General features: G+C 44.6%; 1 protein-coding gene across 1 annotated transcript; it reads left to right on the top strand.

Annotated features, from left to right (window-relative positions):
* The first annotated feature begins 130 nt into the window (after window positions 1-130).
* On the top strand, window positions 131-6,447 carry LOC103717199 (26S proteasome non-ATPase regulatory subunit 9-like). Its single transcript, XM_008805492.4, has 5 exons — window positions 131-339; window positions 492-552; window positions 2,985-3,092; window positions 3,727-4,036; window positions 6,133-6,447. The coding sequence occupies exons 1-5, from the start codon at window positions 199-201 to the stop codon at window positions 6,152-6,154; spliced, it is 642 nt and encodes a 213-aa protein (XP_008803714.2). The 5' UTR covers window positions 131-198; the 3' UTR covers window positions 6,155-6,447.
* The last annotated feature ends 9,870 nt before the right edge of the window (window positions 6,448-16,317 follow it).

The raw sequence follows: 16,317 nt of genomic DNA, 5'->3' as shown, positions 1-16,317 counted from the left end.
AGAAGGCAAGTGTTATCTTTAACGGCGTAACCCAGCGAGCTCAACGGAGATCTCACGCTCCGTCTCCGCATCGCCGTCTGTAGGTAGCGCTCGCTAAACCCGCTCCCATATAATCAGCGTACGCAAGCTTCTTCCGAACTTCTTCTCATCAAGCATCAGTTTACCAAGGCGGGAGAGCGAGAAGGAGACCCCGCGAGGATGGTGGCGACGAATCTCAAATCGGAGACGACGGCTCTGATGGAGAAGAGAGCGTCGATAGAGGCCGAGATGAATGCGATCATCGAGTCTCTCTGCGGTCCCGGCGATCCTGGAATCTCCGGCGACCTCGTCGATCGCGAGGCAAGCTCTCTGTCTCTCCCCCCCCTCAATCCCCTCAGCAGCAGCTTTAATCTCTTTTTATTGCCTCGAATCGTTTGAATCCTCAAAATATGCAATAGAAAAATCTCTCTTTTTCGCTGTCTGATATCGTGAATTCTTCCGCGGTGCTTCAGGGATTCCCTAGGTCAGATATTGACATCCCGGCCATTCGATCTCAGCGTGCTCGACTTGCTGGTATGCCTATTATTCCTTTTTGATGATTGTATTCCCATTGGAAGTTTGTCGTGGGAATTGTAACCCTAATCCTAGAATTGAATCCTGTTCTTTAATTTTCTTTCATTTGTTTTCTTTGCTGTCTTTTTCTCCCCCTCCCTTGTCGTAATAGTGCTCATTGAAGTGTTCAGCAATGGGTCCTATGATAAGACATCGGACCATCTAACCCTCGGGGTTTTAGGGATGAGCGAAAGATGGAGGTACGGATAAGTACTGGATAGGGTATTCATTCGCCTCCCTTACGGTAATGGAAGTAGAAATTCCCTGGGTGGATGTATCTATATCTTGAACAGGTAAGGGGAACCAAGGTGAAGATTCTTAACTTAGAATCGTAGGAACTGATACCAGGATGAACCAAGACATTCTTTTATCTTGTTCCAGATATCGGACAGCTTGTCCAATGGAATAAAACCCTATGTGGCTAAAACATGGGATGTTGGGGAGAAGTTGTTTGGTTGGGGCGAGAGATTTTCATCAATGTAGGAAAGTCTTGCTCCTGCAAGCTTGCTCAAGATAAATCACCTTCCAGAAAGAACCTGGTATTCTACTTTGGGAGGATTCTTTGATTGGGGACTTCCTCGATTAAGTTAGATTCTCCTTCCATGCTCACTTCTGGTTTTCTTGCCTCTGGCTATATATGAGGCTATTCCAGCAGTAACTTGCCCAGGATTTCAAACAGGCCCTAAAAGCATATCCTATCAATAAAATCGGTTTTTTGCAGATGTCGAGATATGCTAATATTTTGGCCAATGTTATAATATTCAAGATATCAAATTCCAGCTGATGTAGTGCAAACAAATTTGACAATTTGGTTTATGCATTGATTTTAGTATTCAATAATTGTAAAACTTGTAGAACTATAAAATTTCTATTTTATTGGTCAAGATTCCTGGGTATATCTGTTTATATCAGCTCATATACCGAGAACTGGTATTTTGTATTTCTCACATTGGTGAGCGCATAATACTGACATAAGCTGTGGTCTTAGATGGTTGCTTTTTCGTTGCATAAACTTATAGTGGGAAGTGAAGTTAGATCTCCAATTCTGGCTGTTTTGTAGGTTTTACAGCAAGAAACTAAAATCACCTCTTGTCATTTGTTTTGTAGGTTTTACAGCAAGCAACTAAAATCAACCTGACCTAGAATTTCGCACTAAAACTTGGTCTTGTCTTTACTATCAATATATACTAAAAAGAGTATTGGAGGGTCCTTTGGGCTTGTCAAATTTGCCCATAAGTGGAATGTTAACGAGATAATTTGTAAATCTATATTACATGATGACAACTAGCATGGATACTTTAGGAAATAACATTATATGGATAGAATTGTAACTGTAACAAAATTTTAAATCTTATCATCTCTGCCTCTCTTCAAATTTTATTTAACCAACTAGATTCCTGATATCTGTGGTCTCTCCCTCTCTCCATTTGGCCACCCCTTTTTTCATCTAACTTCCCAAACTCCCGATTGGATCCCCAAACAATCTCTGTATCTCTTCTAGTTTTCTGCATCTTTATTGCCAAAATTTGCATGTGATTAAGAAGGAGCATAGGTAATGGGGCAAATTGTGTCTCAGATGTTAAGTGGGTCGCATGCTACCAAATTTTGCAAACTTCAACAAAAGAAAGTCAAATTGATGGTGCATGTCTGAAGTCCAAACAGGTTTCCATGGCCGACTGCTATTGAAGAGCAAAGTTGTTGGTGCATGATGGGTGCCTAATAGAACAGTTAGCTAACATGCCTTGTAGATATGGCATAAAGGCCATCTTGGTTGTATTATTTTGGGTAAGGACATAAAATTGGAAGGGTTTGATGTAATTCAATTGAATGCATCTCTCATGTTTTACTTGTAATTTTCCGCTATCTAATATATATTACTAGTCTAGAGCAAGGACACCTGGACGGATAATGGAAGATATTATTTATCAGCAGAGGGTCATGGATCTGGTGATGATATGATGCATCAGAGATACTAGATACTAGATACTGTAGCATGGTGTTCAAAATGCCACACAAATTTGTTTTCATTGTGTTTTCTATCTCATTATAGCTTTTGCTGTGTTACGACCAGCAATTCTGTGACTAGGAATGGGATTTCATTTTCTTTAGACCATATTTTGAGGTTATTTCTTTCTAATGCATATGACATGATGTTGTATAGATAATTGAATAAGGATATGGTATCTGTCCCTGTTCATGAAGAAGCATATGGTACGTAATCACAATAGTACCTCTGGTGAGCGTCAAGGAAGAAGGCTATAGCAATGTCTCACCCACATGTTATAGTGTGTGTATCTATATATATATATATGACTTTTGTAATGGCATTTCTGCATTAAAAAAAGATGAAATATTATGTATAAGCTGCTCATTCATGTTTTCCTCCTTGACAGCATTGCGCAATGATCACAAGGATATCACCGATAAAATAGAAAAGAATTTGCAAGTTTTGCACTCAGTAAGAGTGGCTAAAGTTGCACCATTGCCTTCAAAAGATTCAGGTATGCAAACAATTAAAATGCTGCTTAATGCATATGCAATTTAGATTTAGGCATTTAAAGTAGTCATCCAAATTCACATTGATATGATTTCAATTGATTATGGCTGTTTATTTGGTCAGTTGCTGTTTGTAGTTCTGTACAATGTCTGGTTTACTTCAATCTTCTTTTACCAGGTTAAACACACTTTAGCCTAGTTAATATATACAATCTGCATCTTATTGCATCCGTAATCAGTCAACCTTATCTTGTTTTTTGATCCTCAACAGAGTTTGAGAACATTTCATGATGACCTCTCTACTCAATATTAACCTGTTGCATATTCATGTTTTGTTCCTGACCTGAGGCAAATTTAGCATTGTAAGTGGCTTTCCTCGAGACCTGGAAGACCAGGTGGTGGAAAGTAAAATCCAAATTAGTTATCCTTAAGTTAAAGCTCCTAGAAAGCATCCTCAGCAATTTCCTTAACTTTATAAGAGTCTGAATGTAGCGGAGAAAAACATACTTTGGTACCAATCATGTTCATTTTTGAGGCAATATTGAAACCGTAGGGTAATATTGAAATGCAAGCCTGTTTTATAAGCTAAAAGTTTATGATTAGGGTTGGCTAATCAAGATTCTATTGGCATTGGTACAGATACATCAGTTTATGTTCATGAAAGTACATCTCAAGATTCTTCTATGGGCGAGGAACCTATTGTTAGGATACCTTTTGCTATGATTGATGAAATCGCTGATGACTCACCCGCAGCAGAAGATGGATTGCAGCTTGGCGATGAGATCTTAAAGTTTGGGAATGTGGAAATTGGTGGTGAATTGCAATCAAGGCTCGTTTTAGAAGCACAGTCTAACCAGGGCCATCCAATATCTATGGTGCTCATAAGGCAGGGTTCGGTAATGAATTTGAGTGTGACACCTAGAACATGGCGTGGCCGTGGACTGCTGGGGTATGTAGAATTTCTTTTGCTCTTTACCTGTTCATGCTCTCCCTTTTCATGAACAGTGTTTTGTGAAATGCTTATAAGTGTAGTCAGAAACTTGATTTTCCTAACAGTGCTTATCCTTCTGTATTTCCTGCAGGGGAATCTATTGCATGACTTTTAGATATCTTTCTTTGACACCATGAACTATGTTTGCTGTGCTTTTTTAACATTTGTTGCATCCTTTACAGCTAATAATCTTATTGACCCAGCAGTAATTCTTGCTTGTTGAACTCAAGTTTTTGCTAATAGCAGTTGAGTACTTTTGCAATTAATAAACTGTAGATGATGTACTCTTGGTTCAGTAATTGTAAGGTATGGTAGTTTGAATTTCTAATCCAGATAAGGCCTTCTGCCAATTTCTAGGAAGTTTAACTCAACAGACTTTGGATTTTATTAATGATGAAGTGCCAACTTGAGGTAGATTTTATGCCCAAGGCTGAAAATTTCTACTACAAATATTAAAAGCTGAGCAGGAGCCATCAATGCTAGTGGCTCTACCACAGACATCATTATTGCAGGGAATTAGATCATATGTTCAACCTGCTAGACTATGCAGAGTCGTAGTTTTTTTCCCTGGTTGAAGTGTGTCAACATAGATTAGTAAAAGGTTTAACTTGTCCATTGGTGGAGAATTTGATATTTAAATGAAAATTAATCGAGGAAGATATGACATTTTGAGCCTGTTTCATATTATCATGATTTGACATTTGTTAAACGAAGATTTTCATGAGTTTATGGCTTAGCACTGGAAACTTTTATCTTGCTGTCGCATCTTCTCCAAATTCTTTTTTCTACTAGATCTTATGCACCCCTATTCTGATTATCTTTATTGCTATCATTAACGATCCATTTCAAACTTAATTTATGTCCCAATAGTAACAACTACTTTTGTAATTTATCCAGTCTATGCTATGTTGTCTTACCTTCATTATTTAGAAACATCAACCCAATTTCTGTCATTAGCCATTTGTGGCTATTTGATTAATGCATTTCACAAAAACTGTCCGTTCAAGCTCAACATTTGCCACTTGCCACAGACTTCTGGGATGCTTTGTACACAATGACTCTGGAGAAATGAGTGCTGAAGCATCACTAGGTCCTCCCTCCCTCCCTCCCTCTGTGTGTGTGCGTGCATTCCTTCCCTTTCGCGTGCTGACCGATGCATTTAGGCTGGGTCCACCCTAGCCTAGTCTCCCTTGAGTGTAAACTCTCAGTCCCATGCCAGGTCCAAGCCTGGCCAAAAGACATAACTCGAGCCTTGGTCTGGAAGCCAGTCATCCTGTATACAATCAGTCAATAAATAAATCAGGTTGGGTCCTCAACTTCCTACTGTTGCAATTTATATGGCATCTTTGCTGCACTTGGTAGTTATTGAGCCGCTCTTGTTATAGTAAAATCTTTATCATGCCAACCAAATGATTCTAATTCTTAGGTCCATTTATTTATCCTGTTCTTTTCTGGTGCTGCTGAGCTGTTTTTTCATTCATCCTCCCCACTTCTTTAGAGAAGCATGATAGGAATGAAACTATCCAGGTATTCATCCATCTACCTTATGAACATTGTCTCGTTAACAGGTAGGGGTCTATACATCACTTCCAACAAGCACTTGATTATGGATTATAACAGAAAAAAATCCTGGTGATTTAATGATGTTGGTCCTTCTAACCTATCTTTGTTTTCTTATTTTACACAATTAAGATTATTGTGATGGATTCTATTAAAGAAATAGGAAGTTTGTAAGTTAGAACATTGTTAAGAAACAAGAATCACTATTTGTCATAATGCACCGGGGTCAGGAATGCAGACTGGAGTGGAAAATATTAGGAGTTTCATTGATTTTGATGATTTGTACATGTTAAATTAATCACTGAAATATAAGAGAAAAATTGATGTTTATATCTGTTATTGGTGCCTGTTTTTGAGCTGACCTTTCCATTTATTATTTTATGCATCTCATTGTAGTGGTTTGATGACCTGTAAAGCTTATGATGATCTCTTTACATCTGAGAAGGTTATGCTCAAAATTGTTTGTTGTTTACTTCTCTGTATGACTTTTGCAGATGCCATTTTCAGATCCTATGATGTGTCTCCATTTGTGAGAACAGCTAGATGGTGGACTTTGCTGCTGTTAAATTAGTACATTGAAATATGTGGCCATATCAAGTTGGGCGGTTTTCTCCATCATTTGCATTTTCCTTATCAGCTAATGACACTACTCATATTTTGTATGATGTTCAGATTTATTGGTGGTGTTTGAACTAAATAAACTCATTCAGCCAAAATCTGATGAGTGGCAAGACTAGTGTAATGATGCTGCTTCAAATTTACCTGATGCCATGCGAAGTGCCATTCCATGCGAATTTTAGATCTTGATACAATTGTTTGCACATCTTATATCAGCTTTGACAGGTGCCTTTGAATGGCAGGTTGGTACCAATCTCTTATTTGCGGGCTTGGGATATTATCGCTGAATCAGGATAGCCGATAGCTTAATGCGAACCAATGTGGAATATTTATGTTTCTAAATCTTGCAGATCCCGTGGTTAATCAGAACAGGCAAAACCCCTTTTTGTAAGGAAAGAGAAGATGCCTAACAAATTATAACAGGCGTGTGCAATTTTTAGTTCATGTGCATATTTTGCTAGCAGACGTTTTATTTTAACAAATTTACGGAACACTTATTAGAGGCATCATGAATCTTTTGCCTGCTGACTTTGGGTATAAAAATTTATATAATCCATGCTTGGGTCTTTACAAGTTATCAAAGAAGGCTGGATTGCTCCCATTGTTCATGTATGGCTCGGTTAACTTATAAGATTGTTTGCAATAAAATGGGATGTCTTTTTGGTTGTTTCTTCTTGCCCACCTTTCTATTATTTATTGTTCATATTTTCTATGATATATATCGATGTTGCGGAATGATACAGCTCGTGGTATCTGCCATTCATTCCCTAATGTGGTAGGCATCAATGGTGCATCGGACATGCATGAAAAATTTCTGCAATAAACTGATGTCTTGTGAAGAACTAGCTCGCTATAGGGAAAAGAATGAACTTAAAAGGATAGGGCACCCACTGTAATTTTTATATGTATTATTAGGTATAATTACCTTCACCACCAGCAACCCTTAAGAAACTAAGAGGCTTAACAGTTTAAGATGACTGCAATAGCTTGGTAAGTTGAAAAGCTGACATCTTTTTCTTGATCTGTGATAACTCAAACCCCGCTGTTGAAGGAGCCAACCACGATTTGGGATTTGTTGTTTTAAACTCGTTTACCAGCTCGGCAGCTTATTTTGGGCAGGCAATGAATCCATCGGCTGCTAAAAGTTATTCAGAAGTTGTGCGATGTGTGCTATGATTTAAACTTCCAAGTATGTAAGATGAGATCCCTGTTGGGCTTAGGCTTCAGGTGCTTCATCTATGTTTACGATGAAGCTTACCTTTGGTGTATTTCTTTTATTCCATGCACAATTCCTTTGTGCAATTTGTTCCGTGAATGATTCCATCATTCCTTTTATGTTATCGTTGAACATTGTAATCCTTCATGGTTTTTTTTTCCTATGTAATTTTGCATGAATTTTGAGAGTCGTCCTTTTGCTATCTTCTGATTCCTATATCAATAGCTATATTAAAATATTGTCGTTTCCAATGCTCTGATCTCCAAAGCATTGCGTGTCTCAATGCTTCTCTCTTTTTATTTTCAAAAAAAAAAAAAACAACAACAAAGGATGTGCCACGTTTTTGGTTTGAATCTGTAACTTTTTTCCAATGCACTGCAACTAATATTCATGGCATCTGCCCTTTTAACATTCTCTTCACCTGGTTTCAGCAACGCATATGCCCTTGGAGCGCACCATCGTGTTTCAGGACCCATCCATTTGTTTCATTTCTCATTTTAAATCTTTACACATGTTGCTGGAATTTGGACCTGAGGGCGGCCGTTGGTTGAGAAGGAGGAGCTCCGGTGTGAGATGGTGGGTGGCGGTCCGTCGGCGGGCGGCGTCCTCCGGGGGACCTGCAAAAAGCTGATAGCCGGGATTTCCGGCGCCAACCCTCCGATGCCTAAGTCAGAGGGAGCAAATGTATGGGGGGAGAGAAAATATGTCTCAGGAGTTTCAGAGTCCAACCCCCTCTAGGATGGAGGGGTTTTCCTTTTATAGAGGGGTACAGGATTACCTGTGATGTGACGGGGCGAATGAGTTACCATCATGATTGAGCATGTTGTATGAATTAATGCATCGCCGTAGGAGATTAGGCCGGAGCCAATGAGTCGTCGTGGCTGATCGGACGTAGCCGAGCAGGTCAGCTGTTTGCCGTGGAGGGCTTGAGATCCGTAGATAGCATGCGCATTAATTGTTGAGAGAGCCGGAGATCAGTAGAGGCCATGCGCATTAATTGTTGACAGCAGTAGCAGGGCGTGGTCCTTGGTCGAGCTACAGAAGGATGTAACCGCTGCAGGTGGATAGTAAGGTCGGACTTCCGAGGTCGAGGATGCTGAGGTCAGGTGCCCAGGTCGAGAGTCCCGGAGTCGAGCATCTGGCCAGGTGCCAGGTCGAGAGCCCTGAGGTCGGATTTCCAGTTGGGCATCTTGAAGTCAGACGCCTCCAAGTCGGACGCCCGGTCGGGCGCCTCCAGGTTGGACGCCCTCAGATCGGGCGCCTCCAGGTCGGACGCCCTCAGGTTGGGCGCCTCCAGGTCGGACGCCCTTAGGTCGGGCGCTTTCGTCACGTGCCAGCGATGCATTCATGCGTTTTTGGGGCGATCTGCTTTTCCCCCAACACTACTCTCCGACTTCCGAGCTCGAGCCGTTTACGAGCTCGGGCGAAGGAAGTAGCTGCATTTATTGTATTAGCGGGGGACAAGTGGCTTCGAGTTATTTTGTTGTTTCGCGCGCTTTGGGGCATCTTTAATGGGAGAAGACAGGGCGGCGCCCTTTCGTCTTTCGAGGTTGCTCCGCGTCGTGGGCTCATGATGGGGCTCCGGGATCCGACGGGATGCCGCTTCGGTTCTGCCTTAAAGGCGTTGATCCAGGTAGGTATGTCGCTTCGATTCTCGGGGCTGACACGTGGCACGATCTGGATAGAAAGTGGAATCCAGTCCCGCCGATCTGGGCCGTCGGGAGGGTCTATATAAACCCTCTGACTTAGCCCTAGAAAGGTCTTGCTTGGCTGTTTGTTATTGCTGCTCCCCTCTCTTCCTTCTGTCCTATTTCCTTCTCTTCCAGTTGCGACCGAGTCTTTCCGGTGGTGCCCTGAGGCGATTTCCAGCGACCCCTCCGTAGGTCATTTTCCCACGTTGGCTCGGGGATTCCCTTTCTTCTTCTTCTTTTCCTTCTTCGTTCTTTGTTTTCTTCTCTGCCCTTCTTTTTGAAATGGGTCATGGTCCAAATGAGGTCGGATCTAGCCTGACTGAGTGTCACGACCCCCGCCCCGTTTCCGGCAGGCCGCCGCGATGGTCCTAGGGTGCGGGTAGGCATAAGGCCACCAGCCACCACGTAGAACCCTACTACCTATCAATCATCAATAAATTCTGAAAATTTTGGCATGATGCATGCACAAAATGATCACTTTTTCTATGGTGACCTGTCAGGATTATCTCATTACATACAACAACGCTACCTGTCAGAGCAGCAATCACATAACCTGTCACATAACAAACCTGGACAATATATATCAATACATCGTCACAGGCATATAACTCAACTGTATAAAAATCTGGTTTCTATTCCATCCATGGTCAAACCCATATCCACAACAGGATCTATGATTATAACTATACACTAAATACAACAAAAGGTTTATAATATACCAAAAGGGGATAAACCTCTATCTATATTATACTATACTATGGAGCGGCACAGCTAGCAGGCAACTACTAATCCTGCTCCTCTCTATACAATACCTGTCCTGCAATCAAAAATATCAAACTGGGGAGTGAGTATATGAATACTCAGTGAGTGGAGTAGAGAGTACTATGCATATGAGACAAGATATAATCATGGCTCGAGGTGAAATCTCAAGAGCAATAATAAGATGAACATGATCTCAACATAGAGAATATGGAGTAAATCATCAATATCACCACAATCAATATCAACTCATCTGAAGCATATATGGAATAATCAAGTAAACATATATGCTACTCATGAATATGCTCAACAGATCATAATGCTGGAACATACAAATCAGGTGTCAATATGCTGAAATCATCACTAGACAGCTGTCGGGAGGTGGATTTTACGCCCCAGGCGAACCAGCAACAACTCTCTACTGTCACATGCATATGCAGGATAAGACACCATATCGATAATGTAAATGCTAGACAGCTGTCGGAAGGTGGGTTTTACGCCCCAGGCGAACCAGCAACAACTCCCTACTGTCACATGCATATGCAGGATAAGACACCATATCGATAATGTAAATGCTAGACAGCTGTCGGAAGGTGGGTTTTACGCCCCAGGCGAACCAATAACAACTCCCTACTGTCACATGCATATGCAGGATAAGACACCACACTAATCATGTAAATGCCGGCCAGTATCCAGAACAGAAATCCATCTCACATCTACATACTAAACGGCACCTCGCGGGAATTCTACATCCGCGGAAAGCCATACTGCACCTCGCGGGGTCTTACTATGCCCGGCGGCAAGCAGAATATAAGTCGTAGGACCGGCCGATCCTACGCTTAGGGCCGTGTCCCCCCTAGGAAGGGACTGGGCTCCGCCCACCCAGAAGGCTACTATGTGCACAAAGGCCGATGTTCAACCCCCATCGACTATAGGTGTCCTGTAGATACTGCCAAGCGATGCATAAATGCCATAATGCACCCTCCTAATACTCTACTAAAAAGGAGTATGATCAAGACTACCATTCACTCAACTCCGACCCAATCATAAACTAACATCAGGGTTGGGAGTGAGGGTCAAGGAAGTGCAATACAACTCAATATACCACTAAAAAGGCTCTACAAATCTTTGAAATAGAGGAAATGAAATCAATTTACAAAAGAAATCATTTCACAATTCGAAATCAATTTGATTACTCATCAACCCCTCGCAATTCCTCTCAATGTTTCTTCAGATGCATGTACAGAATAATCAAGCATGGAGAACCAAACATAGAGGAATCTACCACAACAATTAATCAATGAGCTCAGGTGGAATCAAGTTACACTTGGCAACATTCATGAAAATGAATAAGGAATGTGCTCATGGTGCAAAGTACAAACTCCCACTCACCTGCCAATCTGGCACGGCCTCGATACGCCTCTAGAATTTTACAGTAGGCAGCAAGAGACTTCTTCCTCTTGTTCCCTAGCTTCTTGCCCAACTGTGACATGCATTTACAATACATTTAGTTTTGTATCAAGGGCTATAATCTACGTGCCAATTATAATATAGAGAACTTTAATTGATTCAATTCCTCCGTTCCCTAAATCTTTTCTTTTCTTTCTTTTTTTCTTTTTCTATTAATTAACTCATCATTTATGTGTATTAGGGACTCCCTTGCATGAGTACAAGGTCCCCTTAGCTTAATCTGGGCTTAATACCCTATTATGGCATGAAATCCCCTATTTTCCCACTCGGATGAACAGTAACCCGGACCGACAGCCGGTTACTTCATCCTGGGTTTGATCCACTTTCCAAACTCCAAATTTGATGAAATTTTTACCTAACATTCTACACTCATAGGGGGTTCCAAAGAGGTATGCATTGCTATCGGAGGTCGTTTGACCCCCTAAATAATTCGCCGAAGTTGAGACTTCGACACAGTTTTTCCGTACTGCCGGAAAAATTTGTCAAAATCCGATTCTTTCTCTTTTAACCGCCTCTACAACCCTTATCGGACCCCTCTAGACTATATCCACCCTTTGTATAGCGTAATGTCATCAAAAGACTAGATAGGGATGGATATTTACCTTTTTCTTTTTGGAAATCGAGGTCCTTGCGTAGAGGGGAAGGAGATCTACGTTTTTCTCTTCAGCTGGAAGTACAACCGGGATCCCTCTCCTCCTCGAATCCCCTTCCTCTTCTTCTTTCTTCTTCTTCTTCTTCTCTTTTTTTTTTCTTTCTCTCTGTGTTTCCACGCCTGAGACCTCCTCTCCCTCTCTGTCTCAATTCCCTCTTCTCAGCCAACCCACCGCCAGACAAACCCCCATTTAAGTCAAATCAAACTCTAAAAATTCCCATTTTGCCCTTGTCACTTCAACGGATCTACAGTTATGCCATTAACTTTTGATTCCTTCCCATTTTACCCCTTATATTAATTTTAAAGGACTATTCTATCCCTTTTTATATAAAAAAATATTTTGGGGTTATTACACTGAGGAGGAGCTAGAGCTGGTCCGTTCCCGGTTCTTTTTTTGGCCCGGGTTTCATCTCGAGCCTGCGGGGTCGGAGGACCGAGTGATGAGACCTCCTCCAGGTCAGATCGGGGCGTACATTGAGACACTGGGCCGGCCTGCAGTTTCCTCTTCACGAGTTCGTGAACGAGTTGCTGGTGGAAGTACCAGCTCGTCCCAGCACAGCTCGCTCTGAACTCGTGGAGGACCATCATCGGGTTTTTATCCTTTTGCCTTGCGCACAGGATTCCGACCTTGGTGAATGTCTTCCGCCGGTGCTTCTTGTTGAAGTCGAACCCGGCGGACGGAGAGTGGCTTTACTTTGCCTTTTGGGGTGGTATGTCACTCTTCCGAGGTGCCCCTTCCTCTATTAATGAGTGGAAGGAAAAGTTTTTCTTCCTTTCGTTCGAGGTCTCGTGGGGATTTGATCCGAGGTGGGGATATCCCCGGCTGAAGGCCCTCAACAGGCTCACCCAGCTTTCGGTGGACGAGCAGAGGGTTTTTGATACTCTGCATAGCCTCGGGGGGGATATCCTTCTGACCGACCTCCTGAGCGAGGAGGCTCTGGTGAACGTCGGCTTGAGCTCGGCGCACCACAAGGGTAAGAGCAGTCGCGCTGCTCCTTCTTCATTTTGCTGTCCTTTGTCTTATTCGTTTCTTTCTTTTTCTGATATTTAGATATTTTTTCTTCTTTCCAGATATTCCCAACATGGTGACCAGCAACACCACGCTTTTCGCCCGGTTGAAGAGGAGGGCGGCCGAGGCTGGCGGGGCTCCTCCCGAGCCCAGGAAGAAGGCCAGGTCGGCCTCAACTTCTGCTCCCGCCGAGGCGAGGGGCTCTGGGGCCGGAACTTCCGGATTCATCCGGATAGAGGCCCCGGCTACCGAGCAAGCGAGCTCGGGTTCTAGGGGGTGACGGGTTCGGCGCCCCCTGCTTGCCCCGCCCCCATTTCTCAACAGCCAGGTTGGTTAGTCGTTCGCCTGCGACGCTCGGGCCCTCAGCCGAGTAGGGGCCCCAGAGTTTCGAGCTCGGACAGGCCGAGTTCGTCGGGAGCCGGAGATCGCTCCAGGAGGGGGTCTAGTAACTCGGAGTCCCCGATCCGTGAGGGCAGTTCGGCCCTTCGAGATAGCGATGTCGCGCGCGCAGTATTTTGCCGCGCGTTGCTCCCGGCCGACCGGGCCGAGTTCAAAGCCATCGACCTCGGGGATCTCGTCGATCAGACATACTGCAACGCTGCCCGGGTAAGTCGCCTTCTCATTTTTTTACTTTGGTTATTGGCATTTCCTCTGCTTTCATTTATCGTTGTTTTTCATGCAGCATCTCCATGAGATCGACATGCTGGTATTCATAGCCTCGGAATGCCAGAATGAGGTTTGGCGATTCCAAAGGCAGCTGGAGATGGCCGAGAAGAGGCTCGCTGACTCTGAGGCCACACGGGCGGAGGCCATCGCGCGGATGGAGGCTGCCAAGGCCGAGCGGCGATCGGCAGTCAACGAGCTCGAGGAGGAAAGGGCCGCGCACACTCTGGCGAGGTCGGAGTTCCGCGCCTCCGAGGCGTGTCTAGCCGAGGCCGCCGACCACAAATATGATGGCGGAGTTCTCCGCTTGAAGGTCGAGCAACTTGAAGCCCGAGAGAAGAGGGCGCTGGAGCAGGCCCAGAATGCGGTGGAACTCTTCAAAGAATCGGAGAATTTTCATGATATGTTGGAGGAGAAGACCGTGGACGAATTCCTCCAGGGCTTTGAGAACTTTCGGAGGCAGATGTAGCGGTTCTGCCCCTAGCTCGACCTCATTGGCATTCGGCCAAGGATGGGGGTTGGTGCGGAGAGCGAGCTCGACGTTCTCGCGATCCTTGAGGCCGAGTAGGAGGTCGTCGAGGCCAAAGCTGGCGCGGCCGAGCAAGCGGCTCAAGAGACTCCCCTGGGGAAGTTGCCGGGGGTGTTTTCGAGGCCACTGGCGAAGCTCCATCTGAGGCCGTCGCGGAAGGTCCCGAGCCAATTCCTGCCGAGGACCCTCGAGTAATCATTGTGGACGACCCTGAGGTCGATGCCGATGCAGCTGCCGCCCCCTAGGACTTAGCCTTCTCTTCTTTTTTTCTTTCTTTATCTTTTTTGTAAGTGAGGTCGGCCTTTGAATAGGGCCGAACCTCAATTTTGTACTTGGCCTCCGGGCCTTCATCAATGAAGATTTTTTCTTTTTCCAAACTTGTGCCTGCTTCTGTTTGTATTTTAGCTGCTTGAGCTGGATTCCTTTTTGGTGAATTTCTTCAAATCTTCAAGCTTGGCTAAGTCTCTAGACTTAGATTCCGATAGAATTCGCCAAGTTGTTAGGCTTAGCTCTAAGAAGGATCATGTTGAGGCTTTAGGCTTAGACTTTAGGAAAACTCGCTAAGTCTTTAAGCTCGGGCTCCGAAGAAGTCCCGCTAGGCCTTTAGGTTTGTCTTCTGGAAAAATTTTGCCAAGTCCTTGGGCTCGGCTTCCAGATTGTCGAAGCTTTGAGCTCGGACTCCGAAGAAGTTCCACTAGGCCTTTAGGCTTATCTTCTGAAAAAATTTCGCCGAGTCCTTGGGCTCGGCTTCCAGATTGCCGAAGCTTTGAGCTCGGACTCCGAAGAAGTTCCGCTAGGCCTTTAGGCTTATCTTCTAGAAAAATTTTGCCGAGTCTTTGGGCTCGACTTCCAGATTGCCGAAGCTTTGAGCTCGGACTCCGAAGATAACATAGGCCGAGGTCAGAATATCGTTGGAGCTTCCATGCTTTCAATCTCGAACTTGGTCGGCGTGGAAGCAGGTAGAGTTAGGCCTCATGGTGAATGACTTGGCACCTCGAAGCTCGGTTAGAGCATCATCAGGCGGAGCTTGAGGTCGCTGTTACAGGCCGTCTCGGCTTGAGTTGACATTCGGACTCGGCAAAGCCCTCGTCTAGGGGGGTCCGGGGCAAGATCGAGCTGGAGATTGACGGTGAGGAGCTTCCCGCACTCAGTCAGGAGATTACGTGCGAGGTTGAGGGAACCTCGGCTCGTGATCGATTCAGGAGACATCCCGGCCGTAGTCGAGATTTCGTTGACCGTCCTGTAATATAAGCAAGTAAGTACAATGATGTAGATGCTGGGTAGGATATACCTCTCGCACCATCGAAGCCGGACATCTCATGTTGAGGTAAGCGACTCCGCTCCGAAGTTGGCTTTCAGCGGTGCTCTTTGGCCTATAGTTCGCTCTGGGCGCGCCTGCACACCATGGGGTCCACGTAATCTCCTGAATGTCTTCTCGAGGCCGAGGAAGCTTGGGCTCACTGTCGACTCAATGGGACATCCCGACCTTAGTCGGAGGATCGAGCACGAGGTCGAGGAATCTTGGGCTCGCTATCGACCTGGTGACGCTTTCCGAGGTCGAGGGAGCTTGGGCTCACTGTCGACTCAGCGGGGCATCCTGACCTTAATCGGGGGATTGAGCACGAGATCGAGGGAGCTTGGGCTTGCTGTCGACCTGGTGATGCTTCTCGAGGTCGAGGGAGCTTGGGCTCACTGTCGACTCAGCGGGGCATCCCGATCTCGATCGGGGTCTTTGATGGAGATCGAGACCGAGCTCGACGTCGTTGTGGCGAGGTATTTCAGACTTGGCTAGGGCATCCAAACTTGGTCGGGCATCCGAGCTTGGTCGGATTTTCTGAAGATCACAAGTGTCCCAATATCAGGAGGAGCATAGAATAATTAGAGAACTGTGAATGAATTAACATGAGAAGGGGACGAGAATCGTGTTCCCAATCGTCGAGGGCCCCTTAGGGCTCTACTGGTAATACATCCGAAGATTTTCGGAATTCCAGCTTCGTAGAACGAGGGTCCCTTCGAGAGATTCCAGCTTGTATGCTCCGGGCCATTGGACTCGTGCAATCCGGTATGGCCCT

The sequence above is a fragment of the Phoenix dactylifera genome, chromosome 1 (assembly GCF_009389715.1).
Source record: "Phoenix dactylifera cultivar Barhee BC4 chromosome 1, palm_55x_up_171113_PBpolish2nd_filt_p, whole genome shotgun sequence".
Lineage (NCBI taxonomy): Eukaryota > Viridiplantae > Streptophyta > Magnoliopsida > Arecales > Arecaceae > Phoenix > Phoenix dactylifera.
The sequence above is the reverse complement of the archived record's forward strand: the minus strand, read 5'-3'. Positions and strand labels throughout refer to the sequence as shown.